Genomic DNA, 19,806 nt, shown 5'->3' with positions numbered 1-19,806 from the left:
TTAATGTGTGTGTGTGAGTGTGTGTGTGTGTGTTTTTGCACATCTGGGGTTTGCGGAGGGGTAGGATGATTGGGCGAAGAAAATGGGTCAGTGAACCTTCGGAGAGGAAGCTCCCCTCCACCCTAATAGATGGTAAAATGATATTCAAGGCAAAAGTATCAAAGACACGTTAGATTGATTCATACTCTTGGAAGTAGTTCATATTTCAATTTTTTTTTATATTGAATAGTAGACACACACATAGTGCTTACAATATATATAAGCACTATATCATCGCACAACGACATGCAAGTAAGCACTGTTCTGCTGGCAACTCGCACATTTTTAGTATGTGCTTTTCTCCATCTACACCACCAGGGGGGGCACTAATAGTATTACACACTTGAGACTAGGAATAGTGGTTGAATAAACACAACTGGGATGTAGGGACACCTTCTCCAAGAGCTTGTGGGAGCCCTATATATTCATATTTTGTGATTTATTCGTAATTTCTATGAGCATTAGTGTTGGAGATATGCTGTTTTTTTTATCCATTGCCAGGATGCGATCAATTAAAGCAATCTGGAATGATTAACTAGCTAGTAAGCAGAGGACAGATTTCTAACCTTGGCTCCAAATAGTTTCATGGATGGTCTTTGTTATTTTAATGAGGCATTATCACAAGGACATCTTGTGGAAAAGAGGGTTGTTTTTAAACCTCTTGCTCTTTAAGTCACTTTTTTTCTTTCTGTACCTAAAATGTGTTATTTCCCCTTGTTTCGCGGGGGGCTGGGGGGGGGGGGGGGGGAGGGTAGACTGTGAACGGCGTCATAGCAGTTTTACCAGTCTTCCTGCTTCTGGGCTTGCGTGCCTCCAGTGCAGTTGGTATTAAAGGCAAGAACAAACAATCTTACTGCCGAGAGATGTGAATTTTATGTTTATTGCTTTCCCTTGGAATGACTGTACCCAGCGTTTTCCCCCCCCTCGCAGAACACTGAACCATTGCCTAAATCATATTGCTCCTTGTTGTGTGGAAAATATTCTATTCTTCACAGAAGGGATTTAGGTTATTGGCTGTGCGCCGGGGTTTAAGCAAACGATTGAAAGGGTAAAAGGACAATGATAATTACGTAGGATTTACCACCACAGAGAAAGGCCGCTTGTGCCATTCAAACCATAGCAGCCACTGCCCGACATTTATTGTCTTATTGCATTTCTTCCTCAATTTGCAATTTGGGGACAAACAACACAAGCCCGAGTATTGATTAGAAACCTGCTTTCCCTCGCCCCAGGGAGGTGTGTGTGTGTGTGTGTGTGTGTGTGTGTGTGTGTGTGTGTGTGTGTGTGTGTGTGTGTGTGTGTGTGTGTGTGTGTGTGTGTGTGTGTGTGTGTGTGTGTGTGTGTGTGTGTGTGTGTGTGTTACATTTGTAGTTGCTTATGTTAAAGGTACTTCTAAATACATTCACCAAGGCTTTAAATACACTGATACAGGATCATATGGTTGATATTATTGATTCTGGACTGGATTACCCGGCTACTGTAGAACCTACTCTCAATCGTCAGGCCAGGACACAAGCTTTCTGGCTTATATTTTTATTTTGGTCAAATGTTTATGTAATATCATAGAAGGCCAGCAGGTGGCACCAAGCCATTCTCATTTGCCACCAACACAGCAGCCTCCTTGCTCATCCTCCTTTCGTTGCCATGGAGACAGGAACTGGCCTTCACCGTGAAGGAAGGCAGAAATAGAGAGCAGCGATGGGCCCTTAAACACTACCACACACACATGGACATATGCCTAGAGACTTGTATCAAAGATCTCTTTCAAGCCCCATGGGAATATCTGAGACTGACAAATTGCCTACGGCTCTAGATTGATTGGTAAATTAATAGATAGAAATATACACGAGCAGTGGCTTTGTGGGATCATCTATATTTATCCATTAAATAATGCAATTATATCGATTTTGTGATATATTTTCTAATCATCCACAGCTGTAATTCTCCCCCTCTGGCATGTTGTCTGACTCACATAGGACTTTAGATGTCATTAATTTGTCATTGGCTAAACACTTTACAATGTTTGCCCATTGATTCGCTGTTCATCACCCAGGAAGGTACCACTGGAGACACAAACTGTGGTTCAGTCGCTAATTGTAAAGAAAGCGGACCTATAACGAGAGCTTATTTCTGGTCATTGACCAAACTCTGACACCAGTATGGCGAGGATCTGCTTATGGATCAGCCCTTCTAGGAAGCTGGTTGTTGGACCGTGGCCGCGGGCCGCAGATCGAGGTGATCAAGAGGTGAACAGCCCCCTGATTATCTGATTAACTAGAGCAGGGGATGAGTGTCTCAATGAGGACCAGACTCAAGATGATAGCAGAGACCCCGGGATGCATATCCTGGCTCTCATGTTAAATGAACATGGCAGTATGGAAGCGAGGAGCACAATACTGTTTATGTTTTAAGATTCCTGGACTCCCCCACTACTTGTTTGAAAGTAAATTGAACAATAAACGACCCACATGAAAGGAAGACATTTTTCCTCTTAATCAGGGAGACTATTATCTGGCATCCCTTGATGATGAGCAGACAATTGAAAAAGAGAGAAGGGAAAAAAAAGCTTATTTGTTAGCTTGGGTGCCAGACTGTTTGTGTATTCAACTGTGATACAACACTGGAGTCCAGGCCAAGCGTTGACGCTGCCAAATCGTAGTCTGGCTGGGCCTAAAACCGCCTGGCAGCGTGGCATATGACTGCCGTTCTGCTATGTCAGTTAGACTGGCGCTTCCTAGCTGGTGAGAACTCTTGTGTTTTTCCAAGTTCCACCATTACGAGGGGTGTACGCTCTCGAGGGGGGCTGGGCTCCCTCCGTGGAGAGAGACATGTAACTAATGAGGAGCTCGGCGATTAGGGCTTGGACTGTCCTCGGAATCCCAGAAACCACAGCTCTAGTCCGCAAGCACAACGGGAGGAATAAATTGACGTGAACAGAGTTCAGCAGCGGTCTGACTAGAGGCCGGGCTGCCTGGCTCCAGCCTAGGATATGTAATGATGATGGTGTGTGTATGATTTGTTTCCCTCAGCAGGAATGTGAGTGATCTTGTGTTACTAAGAGAGGGAGAGGGAGGGAGAGAGGGAGAGAGAGAGGGAGAGAGAGGGGAGAGGGAGAGAGGGGAGAGGGAGAGAGAGAGAGGGAGAAAGAGAGAGAGGGAGAGAGGGAGAGAGAGAGAGAGAGAGAGGGAGAGAGAGAGAGAGAGAGAGGGAGAGAGAGGGGGGGAGGGGTTGAGTTTCAGTGGTGTTTGGGGTCTTTTTTTTGCCTCGTGGATACAGATGTCAACTGCCAACCAAGGTCTGCCCGGTGCCATGCCCGGCTTCGCGTGTCGGAGCAGAGCCTCGGCTGGCTGATCAGAGAGGACTCGAGGGCAGGAATGAAGGGAGGGCCGGGTGGGGGTTGGGTAGGGTGGGGGGCATCAGGCAGGCATGCAGGCAGGCATGCAGGCAGTCAGTGTTTAGGAGAATGCCTTGAAAGTTTTGCCTGTGCTTTTAATGTCTCTGAAATTTTTTACGTTGTCTTTGTCGTGCTGGTCCACGTTTCTTTTCACTTCTTTTTTCTCTTTTCGCCCTTTTCAGTTTCTCTTGTCTTTCTCCCTCCATACCTTCTGTACCTGTGTCTTCCCACTGTCTTTTCCCGTCTCTCTCCTTGCTCCCCTCCTCTGTCCCCCTCTGCTACACGCTCCCCCTACCTCCCCCTGCCTCCCCCTACCTCCCTTCTGCCTACATCAAGGTTGTTGTAGTTGGCTAGAGTAAAATCCGTTGCAGGTGGGCTCTTAGGGTAATCGTTGTTTCTAATTATCGTGTTGAGGAGGGATTTACGCTTGTGGTCACAGGGTCAACTGTTATCCCCCCCCCCCCCCCCCCCCCCCCATATCCATATCCTGCAGCTTGTTTATCGTAGTACTCTGAAACAAAATCCAACCTATCATTTATCTTCACTGTTCAGTGTTACACCTGTATGACACGGCCCTCTCTTCATGGGGTTTGAGTAGTAATTTGATGAGGCCAAAGTCAAAGGCCAAACCTCAATGTGTACCACTAAAACATTTTCGTGATTATCTATTGTTAAAAAAGCGATGTGTAGGCTATACAATGCTAGCCTGGGTAGCCCCACCCATTCTTCCGGCGAATTGAGTTCGACCTGCACAAGGGTCTGGAGTAGCTAAGTAGCTTAGAAAGAGATATTTTGAGATTAGGCCAAAAGAGAACTTGGTTAAGTGCAAAATAAAACTGAGTGACCACAAAGGCATCATCCGATGTAATAGAGTACAATGCATTAATACCACATTTCAGTTTAAAAAGTAAGGTTCTTTTTCTTGTAGAGAATTGTATTCCGATTGCGGCGTGTTAATATATATAATACGCCTCAATCGGAATACAATTCTCTGATCAAAATAGAATTCCGTGCGGAATAGAAGAGGTGGTATAGTCCGCTATAATCGACATGTATACACTTATTCCGATTTTTTTTGGTTTTGGGGCGGTGTGGCTACTTTTTAACTTTTAACTTTAACTTAGAGAGATGGCATCAGCAGCTGCAGTCGTTCGCAATTGGTCCATCGGTACTTTTATGCACACCGAACTAGACAGCTGTCAAGGAAGGTGGAGTTTTTGCCTGATTCACGTCTTTCTTAGCACTCCGCAAGTAGTCCGGTAACTTATCAACCCCAGCGTGACGGTTGCTAAACGACGTCAACGTCTTTGGCAGACTATTTCTCTACTGATCAACCCTACGAATGGTAATTGTAAAAAGACACACCGTGTGAAGATATTGTTTCGTTTTGGCAGTAGCCGTGTAATAAGCGGGATAATGTATAGAACGTCGCCGGTCATTATCGAAAATAATACCCTTCAGGGCGATGCAAGACACCTCCGCTTCCCGCCGGGGTCTGGTTCGCCCTGTCGGCGTTCTGTACAACATTATCCCTTACATATATCATATAAGTCCAGACCAACATAATGGTTGTGCATGAGAGACATACGGACGTACCCTTACCACTTTTGTAAATGCCATACATAGAGTACATTCGGATTACATGATAGGAATAGATCTATTCCGATTAGAAATCTAATCGGATCAGAAGTGTCAATAGCTGCGTTTACATGGACACTTCTGATCCGTTATTTACACTCCATATTAATTTCTCTCATCTTTTTCTCAACAAGCCGAGGACTGACGGCAAGCGCTTCCGAACCTGTCGCCATCTCGTTGCGTCTCACTCTCACTCGCTCAGTGAACTGCCTGCTGCTGCTGTGTGCGAGCTGGGGGGCATGTCCATGGGCACGCCCACTGACTAGCCCCTGCGTTCAAGGAGTATGACTGAGAGTTGATGCTGCTTTCGTTGAAAGTATTTTTTTTTTTCATATTTTCTCTCTTCTTTTTTATAAAAGTATTCCTTTTTTTTTTATAAAAGTATCGATGCTAAATGTTAGCGCATCTTATCGTTTTTTGCGTGAGGGTATCGTGATCCCTTTCTAGTATCGGTATACTGTGCAACGCTAGCTGAAACCCCTTTGCTTGAAGGGCTGATGATGTACTGTATAGTACTACTGCTCAACTGTGGAATGAGCACTACTGTACAGAACCAGCTGTGTGTCAATTACATTTGCCATGATTTTGGGGGAAGGACGTTGGCATTGTTGTGGTTTGTATGGGGGTGTTACATATTTGATAGCAAGTCTTCATTGAGCACTGCAAACCAATGTGCATTGTGTCCCCCCCCCCCTCCCCTTTCCTCGCTGTACAACTATCCACACGCTGAGCTTCCACCGTCTTTAACAACACTTGCGCACACAGGCACGCACTCATTGTTTCCATGGAAACAAAATCCTGGGCCTTTTATGACTGGGTGCTTTTCCAAGACGGCCACAAATGGTCCAAACTGCCAATCAGAGACTATAGATGTATGGTATATTAATAACGGGCTGTTTCTGGTTTACAATAACACTAGATTTCTATTCACAGAGGGATCACGACACAGAGTTGTTGAAATATACAGTGCAAAGGTGTGCTTGTTTTCTTTCACAAAGCATGATTGCATTGGACATGTACGTTTTGATTTCTCTCATGTTTCACTTTAACATTCACCAGAATCAGTTGTAATCATGGCTTGCTACAAGCCACACAGAGATACAAACCATAACCCACAACACACTCCCATCACTGCCTGGCTTATCCTCAGAGACACACTGTGTGTCTGAGGTTCCATGTCTGAGGTCCAGATGGCCTAGCCGTGGGTCGCCACTGAACCTCGGTGCCAGACGTAGTGTTTTCTAGTGCGACGGGAAAGCGTGGCTTGTTGCCAGCCAACCCATGAGAGTGACAATGGCAGCGTTGCAATTAACCCTTTCCACGCACACAACCAACTCGCTGTCCATCTTTACCTCGCATCGCCTCCTCATCCATTCATACAGTTTTCCACTCAAAGCAAGATGGGAGGCCTGCTCACACTTGGTAGTCATGTGTCACGTCTCTCCGTTCATGACGCCATTGTGTTACGTTGTGTTATTTTTCTGGCCTGGGATTGGAAAGCGTATTTTGTGCGATGCCCTCGCTCACACCCATTTCCTGTTTGTCTCCTCTTGACAGGAAACAAACTGAACAAGGACCTGAAGCACTACTTGAGCCTGCGCTTCCAGAAGTCCTCCGCCGACCACCAGCTGCAGCAAACCATCCGAGAGAACCTCTACCGCCACGCCGTGCCTTGTAAGTGATGCCCCACGGCCCTCTATACGTTCTCTGTTCGTATGCATTGCTTTTACCAATAGCACCTGATTTACAAGAGAAGGGCTTGGCGCCTTGAGAAATCGATAGACCAGTACTCTCCCCGGTTGGTAGGGTCGATAGCATTGGTGATTAAATGCGTCGCCTCTTTTGTAGTTGACCTGCATCCTTTATAGCAGCTTGTGATCTCTGCCGCCGCCAAACCTTGTAATCCAGGAATCCTACCCTTCGAACGCCTCCTCCCACACAGGCATCCTATTTTTCTTGGGTATTGCCGTGTTGAAAGCTAGCTGGAGTTGTGTTTTTGGTTTGATTTAGCATTTGCCGCTGCATGGCGGCACAAGCAGAGACTTGGGAATTTCACTGGAAATTCCTTTCCAGTGTTATAAAAACTAACTTGAACGATAATGTTTAAGTGTTCTTGTCAGGTTTAAGTTGGTAATGGATCCCCACAGCCCCCTTGTATCAACATGTGAAAGTGGTACATGATTGATACAGATGTGTTCATGGATGTCCTGGCCGTGGTTTCAGAAGGTTTGAGGCTCTTGGAAATCGTTTCAGCCTTGTTCTTTTTATTGAACCAGTACTGAATATTTTAGAATGCCAACATTTAGACTTTTCAGCACCTTATTTGTCTTTAGATCCCTTCACAATTTCAATGCTTTGTGCTTCTTCACCACCTGAAGCCAACACACTCTGGCCCCAATGCCTCTCTTTGGTGGGCTTTTCAATATTTTTGATCACGACCCTCTCACGCAAATGAGGATCTTTATTCTGGGGTCTCTTCAGAGGAATTCATCAGCCCAATGTCCAGGGCCGTATGTCAGCCAGACACTGGATTAGGTCAGGGTCCCGTCGTAATGGGCCCTCCTAATCACTCTGAGGTCTATGGGCCGCTCGTAAAAACTGCTGTTTGCAACAAACGACAAGTTGTATTCTTCTTATATTTTATCGAGTTGAAATTGTAAATCTATGCAATTGCTGAAACCTGTTTCACTCTTATTTTGGAACAGTCGTGTAGCATCACATCTTGGTAGTGCAATAGTGATGTTTGTATCTCTGTGTTGGGGTTGTGTGTAAAGTTTATCCCAATTATATTATTTGATGAATCTAATGCAAAGGCAGTCAATCCAATATGCACCTGTGTGTATGACTCATGCTCTGAATGTGTAGTGGTCAGTTGAGGTCACTGAATAGCAGTGTATGTGTCCATGTTTTGTGTGTGTGTAGGCTTGACTAATGAACAGCAAGCAGGTGGAGAGACAGATGGAAAATTGTGTGTGTGTTTGATGTGAGCGGGAGAATAACACTGTTGGTTAACCTCCCTCTGCCCGGCCATACGTTAACCCTTTCTGTCCGGACATGGGGGCTGTCCTGGAGGCGGTCTAGTATGTTACCTTTAGGGGGCTTTGCCCCAAATAAGATTTACATGAGTTTGTTACATTTTGCAATGGGTTATTATGTAGGCTTCTCACTAGGGGACTGGGGGACAGGACGTTTTTGATAGGCATATGTATAATGCATCCATTGGTTGTAGGTATATGTTGAAGGAGAATTTATGGGTTCCTTGACTCCATTCCAACACTGATTTCATTCAAACTATCAGCTCCCTTACCGTTTGGATGAGGCATTAAACATTTTGGACAATACATCTGAAAAGGGGTTCCATTAAACACAAAAATAAAAGTAAATGGCTGAGCTTATTAGGAGTAGACAGGGTCTAAAATGACCCCCACATTGCACATGCATTTGACCATTGCATTTGACCCAGTAACCACATTTTACTTTTCACAGATTTTTTAACTCCAACTTATTGTTACCTATCAAACATCTTTACCAGTATAACAACTAGCAAATACATTATGTGGAGATAACTCTCTCTTCTCGTCCAGAATTGAACACAAACATGTAAATACATAATAGTAACCAGATTGGAAATACAGCTGTGGAATAGCTTCCTTTCCCTGTCTGTCATAAATGAGTTTTTTTTTATTTGTCTTCCTGTCTGTCTGTCAAAATCTTTCCATAAAGCATTATTCTGCCGTCCATGGGCTGAATTTGTCTCCCATTAGTTTCAGCTGTTGGTTGAAATCAAAGCATTCCAGCAGACCAGACCAGCGGACTAAGGCTCTGTTGTGCATCAGGGCTCTGCTGTGCCCAGCCATATAGGATGCACGGTCTACAAGCAGTGTGGAGGGTGACAGCCGTCCGAGCTGACTCCTGATTGTCCCCATACGATTCCATCCGTTCACCCCCGCCCTACCTCACCACCACCACCTTTCCTGGCGTCTGTCGGCTTTCCTTGTGGTCAGTCCATCTGCACGCTCAGCATTCCGCCTTCCCTAACCCCCCTAGCCCCCCCCCCCGCCCCCCCACCACCACCGCGCTCTGTCCTGCTCTCACTCCACACCACTATGCTTTGTTCACACAAACCAATACTTCTAAATCCTTTACTACTTTCACTCTCTCTCCTTCTGCCTCACACTCCCTCCTCCCCTCCCTCCTGCCCTCTCCCCCCCCCCCCCCCCCCCCCCCATTTTTCGCTCGCTCTCCTCTCTTTCTTCCTCTCCTGTGCTTTCTTGCGCCGGCTGCCCACGATCAGCCGACCACGCTAGCGAGACGACAGGGATGGTTGTGTAGACTCGGGAGGAGGAACGTAGCCCTGACCTCACCTCCGTCCAGGCAAGTAGCGGCATTGTCTGGTGTGGTTGTTATGGTGCTGCTCATCGCATTATTCCCTCTCGCCACTCTGTGTTTGGCAGCTTCGCGGGGAGGCATGCCGCCCGTGGGTTGCGAGTGCGTGTGTGTGTGTGTGTGTGTGTGTGTGTGTGTGTGTGTGTGTGTGTGTGTGTGTGTGTGTGTGTGTGTGTGTGTGTGTGTGTGTGTGTGTGTGTGTGTGTGTGTGTGTGTGTGTGTGTGTGTGTGTACACACACGTGTAAAACAGATATCTGGCAGTTGAGACGATTGGACAGCCAGTATATAGGCTAAGAGGGCGCCGTGAAAGGGGGGAGGTAGCGGCCAGTGTTGCGGGGGTGGGGCTTTGGGAGTTTGGGGGCTAAAGAGGGGGATGGGCAGCAGTATTGTGCGAGATGGAACACACACACAATCACACGCACACGCACACTCCAACACACACTAATGCTAAACGGTGCTGCTAGCTAAAACCAAAACACTGGCATGAACACGTCATGTTTTGGTGTTGGGGTCTATTTGCGGCGTGTTTGAATACGTCTGAGCTACCAGCTGAGGTGTTTGTGATTCATGATGTAAAATGCAGGCTTGTTGTATGCTTTTCACACCGCCAGGTTGTGTGGTGAGATGGCAAAATTCCTCCACAATGGCACCCCTATTGCTCCATCCAGGAAAAAAATAGCTAATTCTTGTGTCCATTTTATTTTTGCCACCAGATCACAAAGGAAACATGGCATTATAGGCTGAATTAAGCTCTGATAGTTTATGTATGTGGATATTTCTGTATTTATATAGATATTATATCCATCTAAAGATGGCTCTGAATTATGTGATGAATACTATATTTGCATAGTTGAATATCAGATCTGGTCTCCCAGAGAAATATTTTCATTAGCACCTATTTGTGTTACAGTGAATACAACACTGAATAATATTATCGCAGATTTGTTTAAAACCTGCCCTTTTGATTAGAAGTGATGTGCTGAAGATATTTCATATGATTTTGTCCATGGTTCCGTCAACCTTTTCAGGTGATTTTTTTTTCTTCTGCAAGCTATTATCAATCAATTCATCCTGAATGATTCATAATGAACTTGTGAAGTACATTTATTAAGTTATAAAGTCAACAGTTGTCTTCATAGTGATTGTATCATATGCTAAATACATGCATGCACACACAAACCAGACATGCACGCAACCCTAGTTAACAAACTCAATGCTAACAAAGTATTTTTAAGGCTTGAGAAATAAAGCAGTTTATAGTACCATGAGTGGGTGGAGTCAATGCAGATGTCACATATACTTTTGGTGATGGGACGGAGCAGAACATCATGTGTAGATGTTGTACCATTTTGTCCAACGATATCTCCTCAAACCTCTCCGTTTGTTTGCATTTAATTAATGCACATCCCAAATTCCAATAGATTACCTTTGGTAGAAGGCATCGGAATGCCCTTTAAGAATAATCATTCTAAAACTGTTGATTACCTCTATAGTTAGAAAGTAATTATGGTTCCGGCATTTTTGTGTTGGTAACTCAGACATTCTGTTTGACTAAAATCAAAAAGGCCTTTGGTTGACCTACTGGTATAAGAACTCGCTGGTCCTTTAAGGGCCATCAAAACAACACAGCCACCCAGAAGTTTCCTTATTGCAAGTTGCACAGCAGACCGCAATACCGACTAATATATTACAAACTATCAGAGCAACCACATTGTCCTGGAATTGGCCTTGTTCCCATTCAGTCATTCCCATCCATCAAGGCGTGAAACTTTATCCAACAAACAGATAATCTCTATCACTGCGTAGTTCTAAATGCAGCAGCATAATTGACAAGTTACATTTTTGTTTTGTAGCAGTCTGCCATCTTGAAACCCACGCACTTTGACCCCTGCGCCCTGGCTCAGTGACTCTTCTCAGCCTACCTCCCCCTATCCCCCCTCTTCTTCCAGGCTGATGCACATCATTACCGGGGTCAGCACTATAACAATGAAATGCTGCACATTGGCCATTTTAAGCCTTCACACACGCACATACATTACAAAACACAGCAAATCACAACTAAAATGCCACCTTTTTAAGGGATTGCCTAATAGAGCGTATCTGGCTATGTCTTGAGCCACATGCAGCATGCATACACAGACAAACACTGTGTGTGTAGAAGTGTGGGCGAAGACTTGTTCTGGGAAAACAAGACAGCCAGGAAAAGGATGAATTAAGGAACAGGCTAGGTGACACACACAGAGAGAGGGAGGGAGAGAGAGAGAGAGAGAAAGAGATGCAGAGACTGAAATGAAATGAGAGGGATCTAGAAAAGTGGGAGAGGGAGAGGAGAGAAAAATATGTGGGCGGGTGCATGTGGGTGCCGGAGACGGGAGACAGCAAGGCTCAGTCAGTGCACACGAGAGAGAGCGAGAGAGAGACACACAGCGACAGAAGCTTAGCATTGCTGTGTGTAGACGCGCGTGCATAGACGCGTGCGTGTCAGTGAGACAGAGGGGGAGCGAGTGAGGGAGGGAGCGTTTACAGCCAGTGTGTGGATGCTGCTAGTTTATCCACCGTTAGCTTAGCTTGACAAAGCCCTGAATGCTACGCTGGACGCAGGGCAGAAAAGGAGGAACGGCAGCCAGGCAGAGCCAGCATCGCAGCAGGCACTTCCCCCGAAGGGGAGCGGGAGAGAAAGAGAGAGAGAGAGAGAGAGAGAGGGACAAGAGGAGGACTGAGATTGTGCACTCCACTCCTTCACCACTCATCCCCAGCAGATTGGATTTTTTTTCACCCCCTTCTCCGCCGTCTCTCTCGTGTTGTCGTCGTCTCGGTCCAGCCGGACTACAGGGGGGGGAGGAGGCGGAGAATTGCCGTATGCACACTGAGGTAACATGTCCTCCACCACCGTGTGGTTGTATTCTCTCCCTTGTAGGGGGGCTGGCATGATGTTGGGGTGGTGTTGGTGGATAAATTGACGGGGGGGTTGGGGATGGAGGGAGCTCAGGGCTGGGGGGTGCTGGAGATGGAGAATGGAATGGGGTGGGGGAGGGGGCGGGGGGGTGAGGAGGACTATCAGGCAGGAGGCGTCAGAACGGTGGGTGACGGGCACGTCGCTGGCTGGCAGCAATGGTGGCTGACGTGTTGTGGTCCGACGGACGGAAGCGTGTGGCGGGCGGCCTGAGGTGAATGGGAATGGGGCTGGTGTGTGTGTGTGTGCGTGTGCATAGACGCGTGCGCGTATGTGTGTGAGATTGGCTGTGTGCTGCTAATGGGCTTCTTTACGGCTGCCTGTTGAGGTTATGATTGTCAACTAATTAATATTTAGATTTCAATATAAATTGTGTCACTTACCGTGGACAGGAGGGATTGTGTCTCTGTATGCCTGTGGTGTGTGTGTGTGTGCCCGCCTTGTATTTGGCTCGTGCGAATGTGAGATGTGATTTGTTGACATGCTTGCTCACGCTGGAAGCCATTAGCCTGCGTTGAGGCTGGCTAGCAGCAGGCGGCCGCTGCCTGTCGGACTGACTGAATGGAGCCTCCAAGATGCTAGGCTAGTCCCCACCACTCTCTTCTGTCTTCACTGTCTCTCCTTCTCCCTCTCTCTCTCTTTCTCTCTGGTCAATCTGCCTGGCTGCTGTCACTCCTTTTTAGTGAGGAGAAAGAGGGGGATAAATCCCAGACAAAGAGTGGTTGTCATTGGTGTGGTGGTGGGCTTTCAGACGGTTCCTCGCTGATTTAGTCCCACACTGGCCAAATATCTGTTTTTGATCAGCCTCCCCATCAACCAGCTTCCTCTCAATTCCCTCTCTCTATTTCTCTCCATCACCACCTCTTTCTTTGAACGGACATCCTAGTTGATAGTCTCCACTCAAGGAGTAGTCATGTTGGTCCACGTGTGTGTGTGTGTGTGTGTGTGTGTGTGTGTGTGTGTGTGTGTGTGTGTGTGTGTGTGTGTGTGTGTGTGTGTGTGTGTGTGTGTGTGTGTGTGTGTGTGAGGTAGAACGGTAACAAAGAGTTAACAAACAAATTTCCAACCCAAGAACCCCCCCACACCAATAACAAAAGGTCCCAACCCACCAGAGAGTCCACCCAAGATGGGGGAGGGGGAGGAGGTACAGAGGGGAGAGGTGGGGTATCTGGACGATGGAATGCTGCTACACCCCTAACGTTCTGACTCATTACACCCCCCACCCCAAAAAAAGAACCACAGAAGCAGAAATGTGGGATTGAGCGGCAGCATGTGTGGTTGGGGTTGGATTAACCCTTTAAGCAGACAGATGGCCACTACCCCTGCCGAGAGACACACCAACCCCTTGCTTGACCCCTAGTCCTGCTTGCTTGTGTGTTTATAAGGTCTTCTGCTTTGCATAAACTCCTTTGCAGGCTTGCGGAGATGGGGGACATTTCTAATTTTGTGTGTGTGTGTGTGTGTGTGTGTGTGTGTGTGTGTGTGTGTGTGTGTGTGTGTGTGTGTGTGTGTGTGTGTGTGTGTGTGTGTGTGTGTGTGTGTGTGTGTGTGTGTGTGTGTGTGTGTGCTACGTTGAGAGATTTTGGCAAAATGCTGCTGTAACATCCTAGAAATCAAAGAACACGCATGGTTTTCCTGAAATGTTTCCAGTTTTCCCTGGCTGCTTATGTGTTGCGTTTACGGTCTAGTTATGTGTGTTTACCGTTATGTTATGCATTTTATAATGTAGGTTGTCGTAATCTAGTTTTTCCTTGCAACATGGATGCTGAAAATAACAAGAAGTGGCTAACAATCTGTACAGGTTAGCATGGCATAAGGCACGAATTGAGAACAGGCCAACAATGTCCACATGGATGAATGGATTTTAATCCTGGGAATGCTCGCTACTATGATTGAGAAGCATTGAAATATGGGAAACACAGGAACAGTACAGCTGGATTTGTTCACTTATTCTGTTTGCCTACCCAAGGACAAAGTGTTGCACTCTTTGGGGAAATAACGTTGAAACTGTGAGAGAAATAGCATAAACTAACCCTGTGTTTATTTAATCAACAACTAAGTGAAAGGCTTTAATGTAAAAAAGTCATCAGGTTTCTGTAGCATCTCGGTTCAGTCTTTTTTACTGGCTGTTACTGACTCTTGCTGGGAGTTAATACAGGTGAGAGCAAGGGGCGGCATCTGCGCTGCTCTTCAGGACATCCATCTTTTTTAGGCCCAATGCGACTGTTGTGCATATCACAACATAGTCTCATGGCCTCTCACCTCTCTCTCTCTCTCTCTCTGTCTCTCTCTCTCTCTGTGTGTGTGTGTGTGTGTGTGTGTGTGTGTGTGTGTGTGTGTGTGTGTGTGTGTGTGTGTGTGTGTGTGTGTGTGTGTGTGTGTGTGTGTGTGTGTGTGTGTGTGTGTGTGTGTGTGTTGTGGTACATTCACCTCAGACAGTGTAAAAACAGTCCTTACCTTTGAATTATTCCATCCAAGGAGAGCATCATTTATTGCTTAGGCAACCGACAAAGCCACACAGCACCGCTATATCTATATATGTAATCGGCAATGTAGTTCATTCCAGGTCAGGGAAATATATAATTCATCGTTCTGTTTTTCTTTTATTAAGTAAAAACTTAACTTAAATAATGTAGTATTTATATTATTTATAAATATGGTTGACACTGGGCATTGAACATAAAATCCCCACTCTCATACCCTTATTATTTCATTTCAAACCGCATAGTGGCACAGAGCCTAGCTGAGATTTAGGATATTATCTACTCGAACAAAGACATTTCATCACGACTTGATCACGGAAATGAGAGTTCTGTCTAAAAACCCAACTCCCTCACTTTGATAAGGGAATCAAAAATGATACGTCGATCACCATTGCCAATGGTGCGCCGACCACAAACCACCGGCATACCATATAAAGAAACGAAAAAAAAGAAAATGGCCACCCCTCATCTGCCCACAGCAGGGACACCAAAACATCTGACTCATCTTTCCTCCCTTTAAGAGGCAATTAGTGGCCTTCTTTTTTTCTTTTTTACAACAATTTAAAATTGTTCTGGTTATTCTTTACTCGGGGCATTTATTTTGCATGGCTGCTCATTTAAATGAATATTGGCAGTGTGGAAGAATGATGCAGTGGTTTCTGTGGGTTTTATTCCAAGCTACATTACATCATGAAAACAAGAGACGCCGTGTGTAGAACTGTGGGTCTAGGCAGCATGCGATCCGTCTGGTGAAGATAGTTATCTGTTCATTTCGAAAAAGTAATTCTGCTCAAGGCAAGGCCACACAGCCTGTCACGGCCAAGTAATTTGAAGAAGTACAAAGTGGGATGATAGCAAGGCATGATAGCCACTGGCTTTTATATAGCCAAGATCACTATTGCAAGACTGCTATAACTATGAAAACATTTGTTTTCAACATTTGAAGATGGAGTAGTACTAGCGATCTACTTTATCTTCAAAAGTGATCGAGTACGACGCTTGGTCTGAGAGAAAGGCATCAAGAAGTTAAAATGAGAAAGGGTTAATTTTGGCAAAGAAAATCCTAAGGCAGGAAGAGTTAAGGGGTAAAGGGAGGTTTTGTAAAGAACACGGAGGGAGATGGTGGAGTAGATAGAAGTGGTAGGAGAGGATGTTGATGGAGAGGTAGGTAGGTGAGGTGTGGGGGGGTTGAGTGCCACAAGCCACTAGTTCTACGATGCACTGGGTCAGGCTCATGAAATATTTAATCAGTCTTCACAGAGAACGTATTTCTATCTAACTTAACGAGAACACACCAAGATCCTCCGATCTTTGTGTGCAGGATGGATAAATCCTGTACTACCAATATCGGCACTAAATCGTGGCGGATATTTTCCTGGATAGACTACATGACTAATGGTTGTCATTTTTTTCAATCAATTCATCCAAGAGTGGCTTTGAATGCACTCTCTTGGATTGTTCCTGTGCTCGATTACCCCAGTGTTAGCACACAAGCTAAATTTAAATAGCTCATTCTATTCATAGAACTATTATGATATTGAATCGTTGCCAAACAAATTTATGGTGGCCTACTTTCCATGGCACTGATCGGTTCTCTGTTGAGAACATCAAAAAGTCAGAAAGGTCTGGGCTTACATTGAGTAGACATTCACTCAGCAGAAGTGTACAATCGAATGTAGCGCGATTCTCAAAGTTGTCTGCTGACACGTCTGTATTTGCATTTAGGTCATTCTGAATTCCATACTATGTGTTTATGGCAAGGTACGTAGTATGCATTATTTTCTATCCCAACGTAATCACAACTTGGAAAATGGTTCTAAATAGATAATGGAATTGGCTCAGTTCGTAATGAGTTAGAAATTCCCAAACACTCCGAGTCTTGCAGGCCAGGTTCCACATAACGCCATTCATCACTTTGTTATTAGCCCCATTCAGGCATGTTGTTGAACATCGTGGCACGCCCTGACTGTTGTCCTTAGAACATGATGGTCCGGCTCAGTCAGATGACACGTTGCATATCAGCTCAGAAACAGGCCTTTACTGGTTAAACGTGCTCGGCAACACATGATGCAACGTCGTCAACGACGTCAACGTCGTCAGTCCGAATGACAGACTTGATCTATTGGGAAGATTATCTAATTGTGTCTAATGCTCGGTTCAAATAATCCTGTCGTAATTGATCTTACATTGCCTAAATACATGTACATGGCATAAATCCTACCTTTTATGTTGAACATTTTGGATGCTTCCGTTTGTAATGTGGGGTGGACGGTGGTGATGGGATATGATGATAGAATGGATTATTATTGATCAGGGAAAGTATTCGGTGTCCACTGAGTTCAACCGTTCTCTTGAAGCTATGTCGAGTGACTACTCTTTAAAACATGAAGACATATTGAAACGTATCCTTGGATTTCCTCAATCTTCTAGGTTAGTTAATTAGACCGTCTCTGTTGCCTTGAGGATCTGTACTTGGTGCGGCCATCCATTTGACTGTAGTTGGTCAGCTCAGGGCCTTCAATCAGACGAACAGCACATTTTCAGAACAGAAAATGTGCTCTTCTTCCTACTGTCACTAAGATATCAAAAGTAAATACACTCTGGATACACAGGCCCAGCGACTACCGAAGACATAATTACCCCTCCGGCCAAAAAAAGTGTTTTTAGTTTATCCAGCAAACATTGGAAGTCAGTTAGCATCCGCATTAACTCGGCACAACTCGCTTGTCTCCGCTGCCTTTCTAAAAACACAACAGGTGTTTATTTTTCTGTGTTTTTGGAGCAGCAAATCCATCAGGGAGAAAACGGGTGTCTTGATAGCCCATTTAAGACACATATTCATTTGTGGTCGGTCCCTGGATGGTGTATTGGCCTATGAGGGCTGTGCTCTATATTGGAATATTTACTGTGTTGCTTAAACCTGGCTTCTGTTCACCATCGTAATACCCCCCTAATTTCACTGAGGGGTATCTGGATTAATCGGCAATAGTCGAAAAACCCCAACAAACATGTTCAGTGCTCTTCAGTTCGGCCTTTGTGGATGCTTTGGATGTCGTAAAAGAAAGAAGAAACCTGATAACGATCTGAAAGACGAGCAGCCCTTCACTAAGTCGGACGACCGAGTAAACGACAAACAGCAGGATAGCTCAGATGAATACACAGTTGAGTTGGAGAGTTTTGTGGACGAGGAGACCAAGCTAACACTCGAAGATGGCCCCCACTCCGATGTGGTTTTGAATTCTGAGGAAAATGTTTACTCAGGATCATCAACGTTGCGTCAGGATTTCCAACAAGGTGGAGAAACTGCTATTCCTTTAAAAAAAGAGCGAGTAAAGAAGGTTAGTTTCAGCCGAGATATAATGGAGTCGGAGTATGTTGTTGACAAGGAGAGTACGCTAGGGCGACCTGGCGACCAGGATGCCCGACCCAACGCATGGTTTATTGAGGAGCACCAAGATCTTAATCCTGGCCAGGAAGACATAGTCAACCACTCAGTAAAGACATGTAGTTGCGTTGTGGACGGAGTTAAATGTAGGTCACACGCACACACGCACGCACGCACGCACGCACTCTAAAAAATGTGTCTATTATGAGTGTTTGGCATGCACCTCTAGGCCAATTTCCTTTTGTTTTTTCGTTCAGTGTATTTTGGAACAGTGACTTGACAAAACAAACAAAGCAAAAATATATCTTCAATGAGTTGGATTCTGTAGTTTCAACTTTTTAATGGCCAGATTGAGAACTGTTTATCAGCTGTTCATTATTTGCTAGATGTCTCACAGTTACATAATATATCAGCCTTCTATTCCATTGGCCTCTCAAATCTAATTTTGGCACTATCTCGTCTCACTCACTGGTCTCCCAAATGTCACAAGTGTCCTCGCTCACTGCACGTATTGAGCTTCTGCAAGAGCAGAGGCTCCCCAAAATAGTTTGCCATCAATTAAATATAGATGAGCTACTTGAATGCGTCTGCCAGAGCAAATAAGATGAGCTTGAGAATGAACGAGGTGTAGATCTCACAAGATGACTCCCTTAACCTACCATCTCTGTCAGAGGACAGCCCTGGTTCAGTGGGCCATGCTGGTCAGGCCCCCTTCAGCAGCCATTCATTCAGTGTTGCCTGCATCTACTGTGTGTGTGTGTGTGTGTGTGTGTGTGTGTGTGGCTTGGTTCAACCCTGCGCCTGACCACTTAAGGGTGGCTTCGGATGTCGCATCACCATCTTTTCAGATCGGTGTGATGGAAAGGTGACAGGGCAAGACATTTGTCATTGATCTCGACATTGTGGACAGAGGACAGAGGTTGTGGGGAAAATCAGCAGGTGTTCCAATGTTGAATTGATCTTGGTTGGAAGAATCCTGTCAGCGTAACTTAGTAACCAGAAAGACCTTTGGAGGCCGGCCCCAATTGGTGGTTGTTGGATGGTGTCGTGTTTTGATCGGAATGTTATGGTGAATATTTAAGTTAAACTCAATCGGGGTTGATGCGAGAGATTCTTAAATGTAGTATGACATCATGATGTGCTTTTTTGGTGTGTGTGTGTGTGTGTTTTGCAGGAGGAGGTGTGACTCACTAAATGGTAATTTATAGTGTTTATTTATCTTGTCTGGTTGTTGCGAAACAGCCATTTGGTGGCTGTATACCCTCACACGTGTGTGTGTGTGTGTGTGTGTGTGTGTGTGTGTGTGTGTGTGTGTGTGTGCGTGTGCGTGTGCGTGTGTGTGTGTGTAGCCATGCAACTCTGTGAACATTTTTGCAGGGCCAGCTGTTGGTTGTTATAAGGGCCATTTCCTCATTTAATGGTGTTTGTATTTGTGTGTGGTAATGCACTTGTCTGTGGTTGGACACAGTCCTTTATACGATTCCAGTCTTGGGCTTCCGTCAGAGTCAAGTCTCAGTTGGATTACTT

At 45.4% G+C, this 19,806-nt stretch overlaps 1 protein-coding gene across 14 annotated transcripts in view; it reads left to right on the top strand.

Moving 5' to 3' along the window:
* Window positions 1-19,806, top strand: part of magi1b (membrane associated guanylate kinase, WW and PDZ domain containing 1b) — a 107,074-nt gene that overhangs the window by 31,936 nt on the left and 55,332 nt on the right. For 13 of the 14 annotated variants that reach the window (XM_030374122.1, XM_030374125.1, XM_030374119.1 and 10 more), the window contains exon 2: window positions 6,629-6,745. In XM_030374122.1, the coding sequence (XP_030229982.1) occupies window positions 6,629-6,745 (117 nt within the window). Of the gene's footprint in view, window positions 1-6,628; window positions 6,746-11,804; window positions 12,330-19,806 lie in introns of those variants that run through there. The other variant, XM_030374127.1, reaches the window with a different exon arrangement.

Source organism: Gadus morhua, chromosome 13, assembly GCF_902167405.1.
Source record: "Gadus morhua chromosome 13, gadMor3.0, whole genome shotgun sequence".
Lineage (NCBI taxonomy): Eukaryota > Metazoa > Chordata > Actinopteri > Gadiformes > Gadidae > Gadus > Gadus morhua.
The sequence above is the reverse complement of the archived record's forward strand: the minus strand, read 5'-3'. Positions and strand labels throughout refer to the sequence as shown.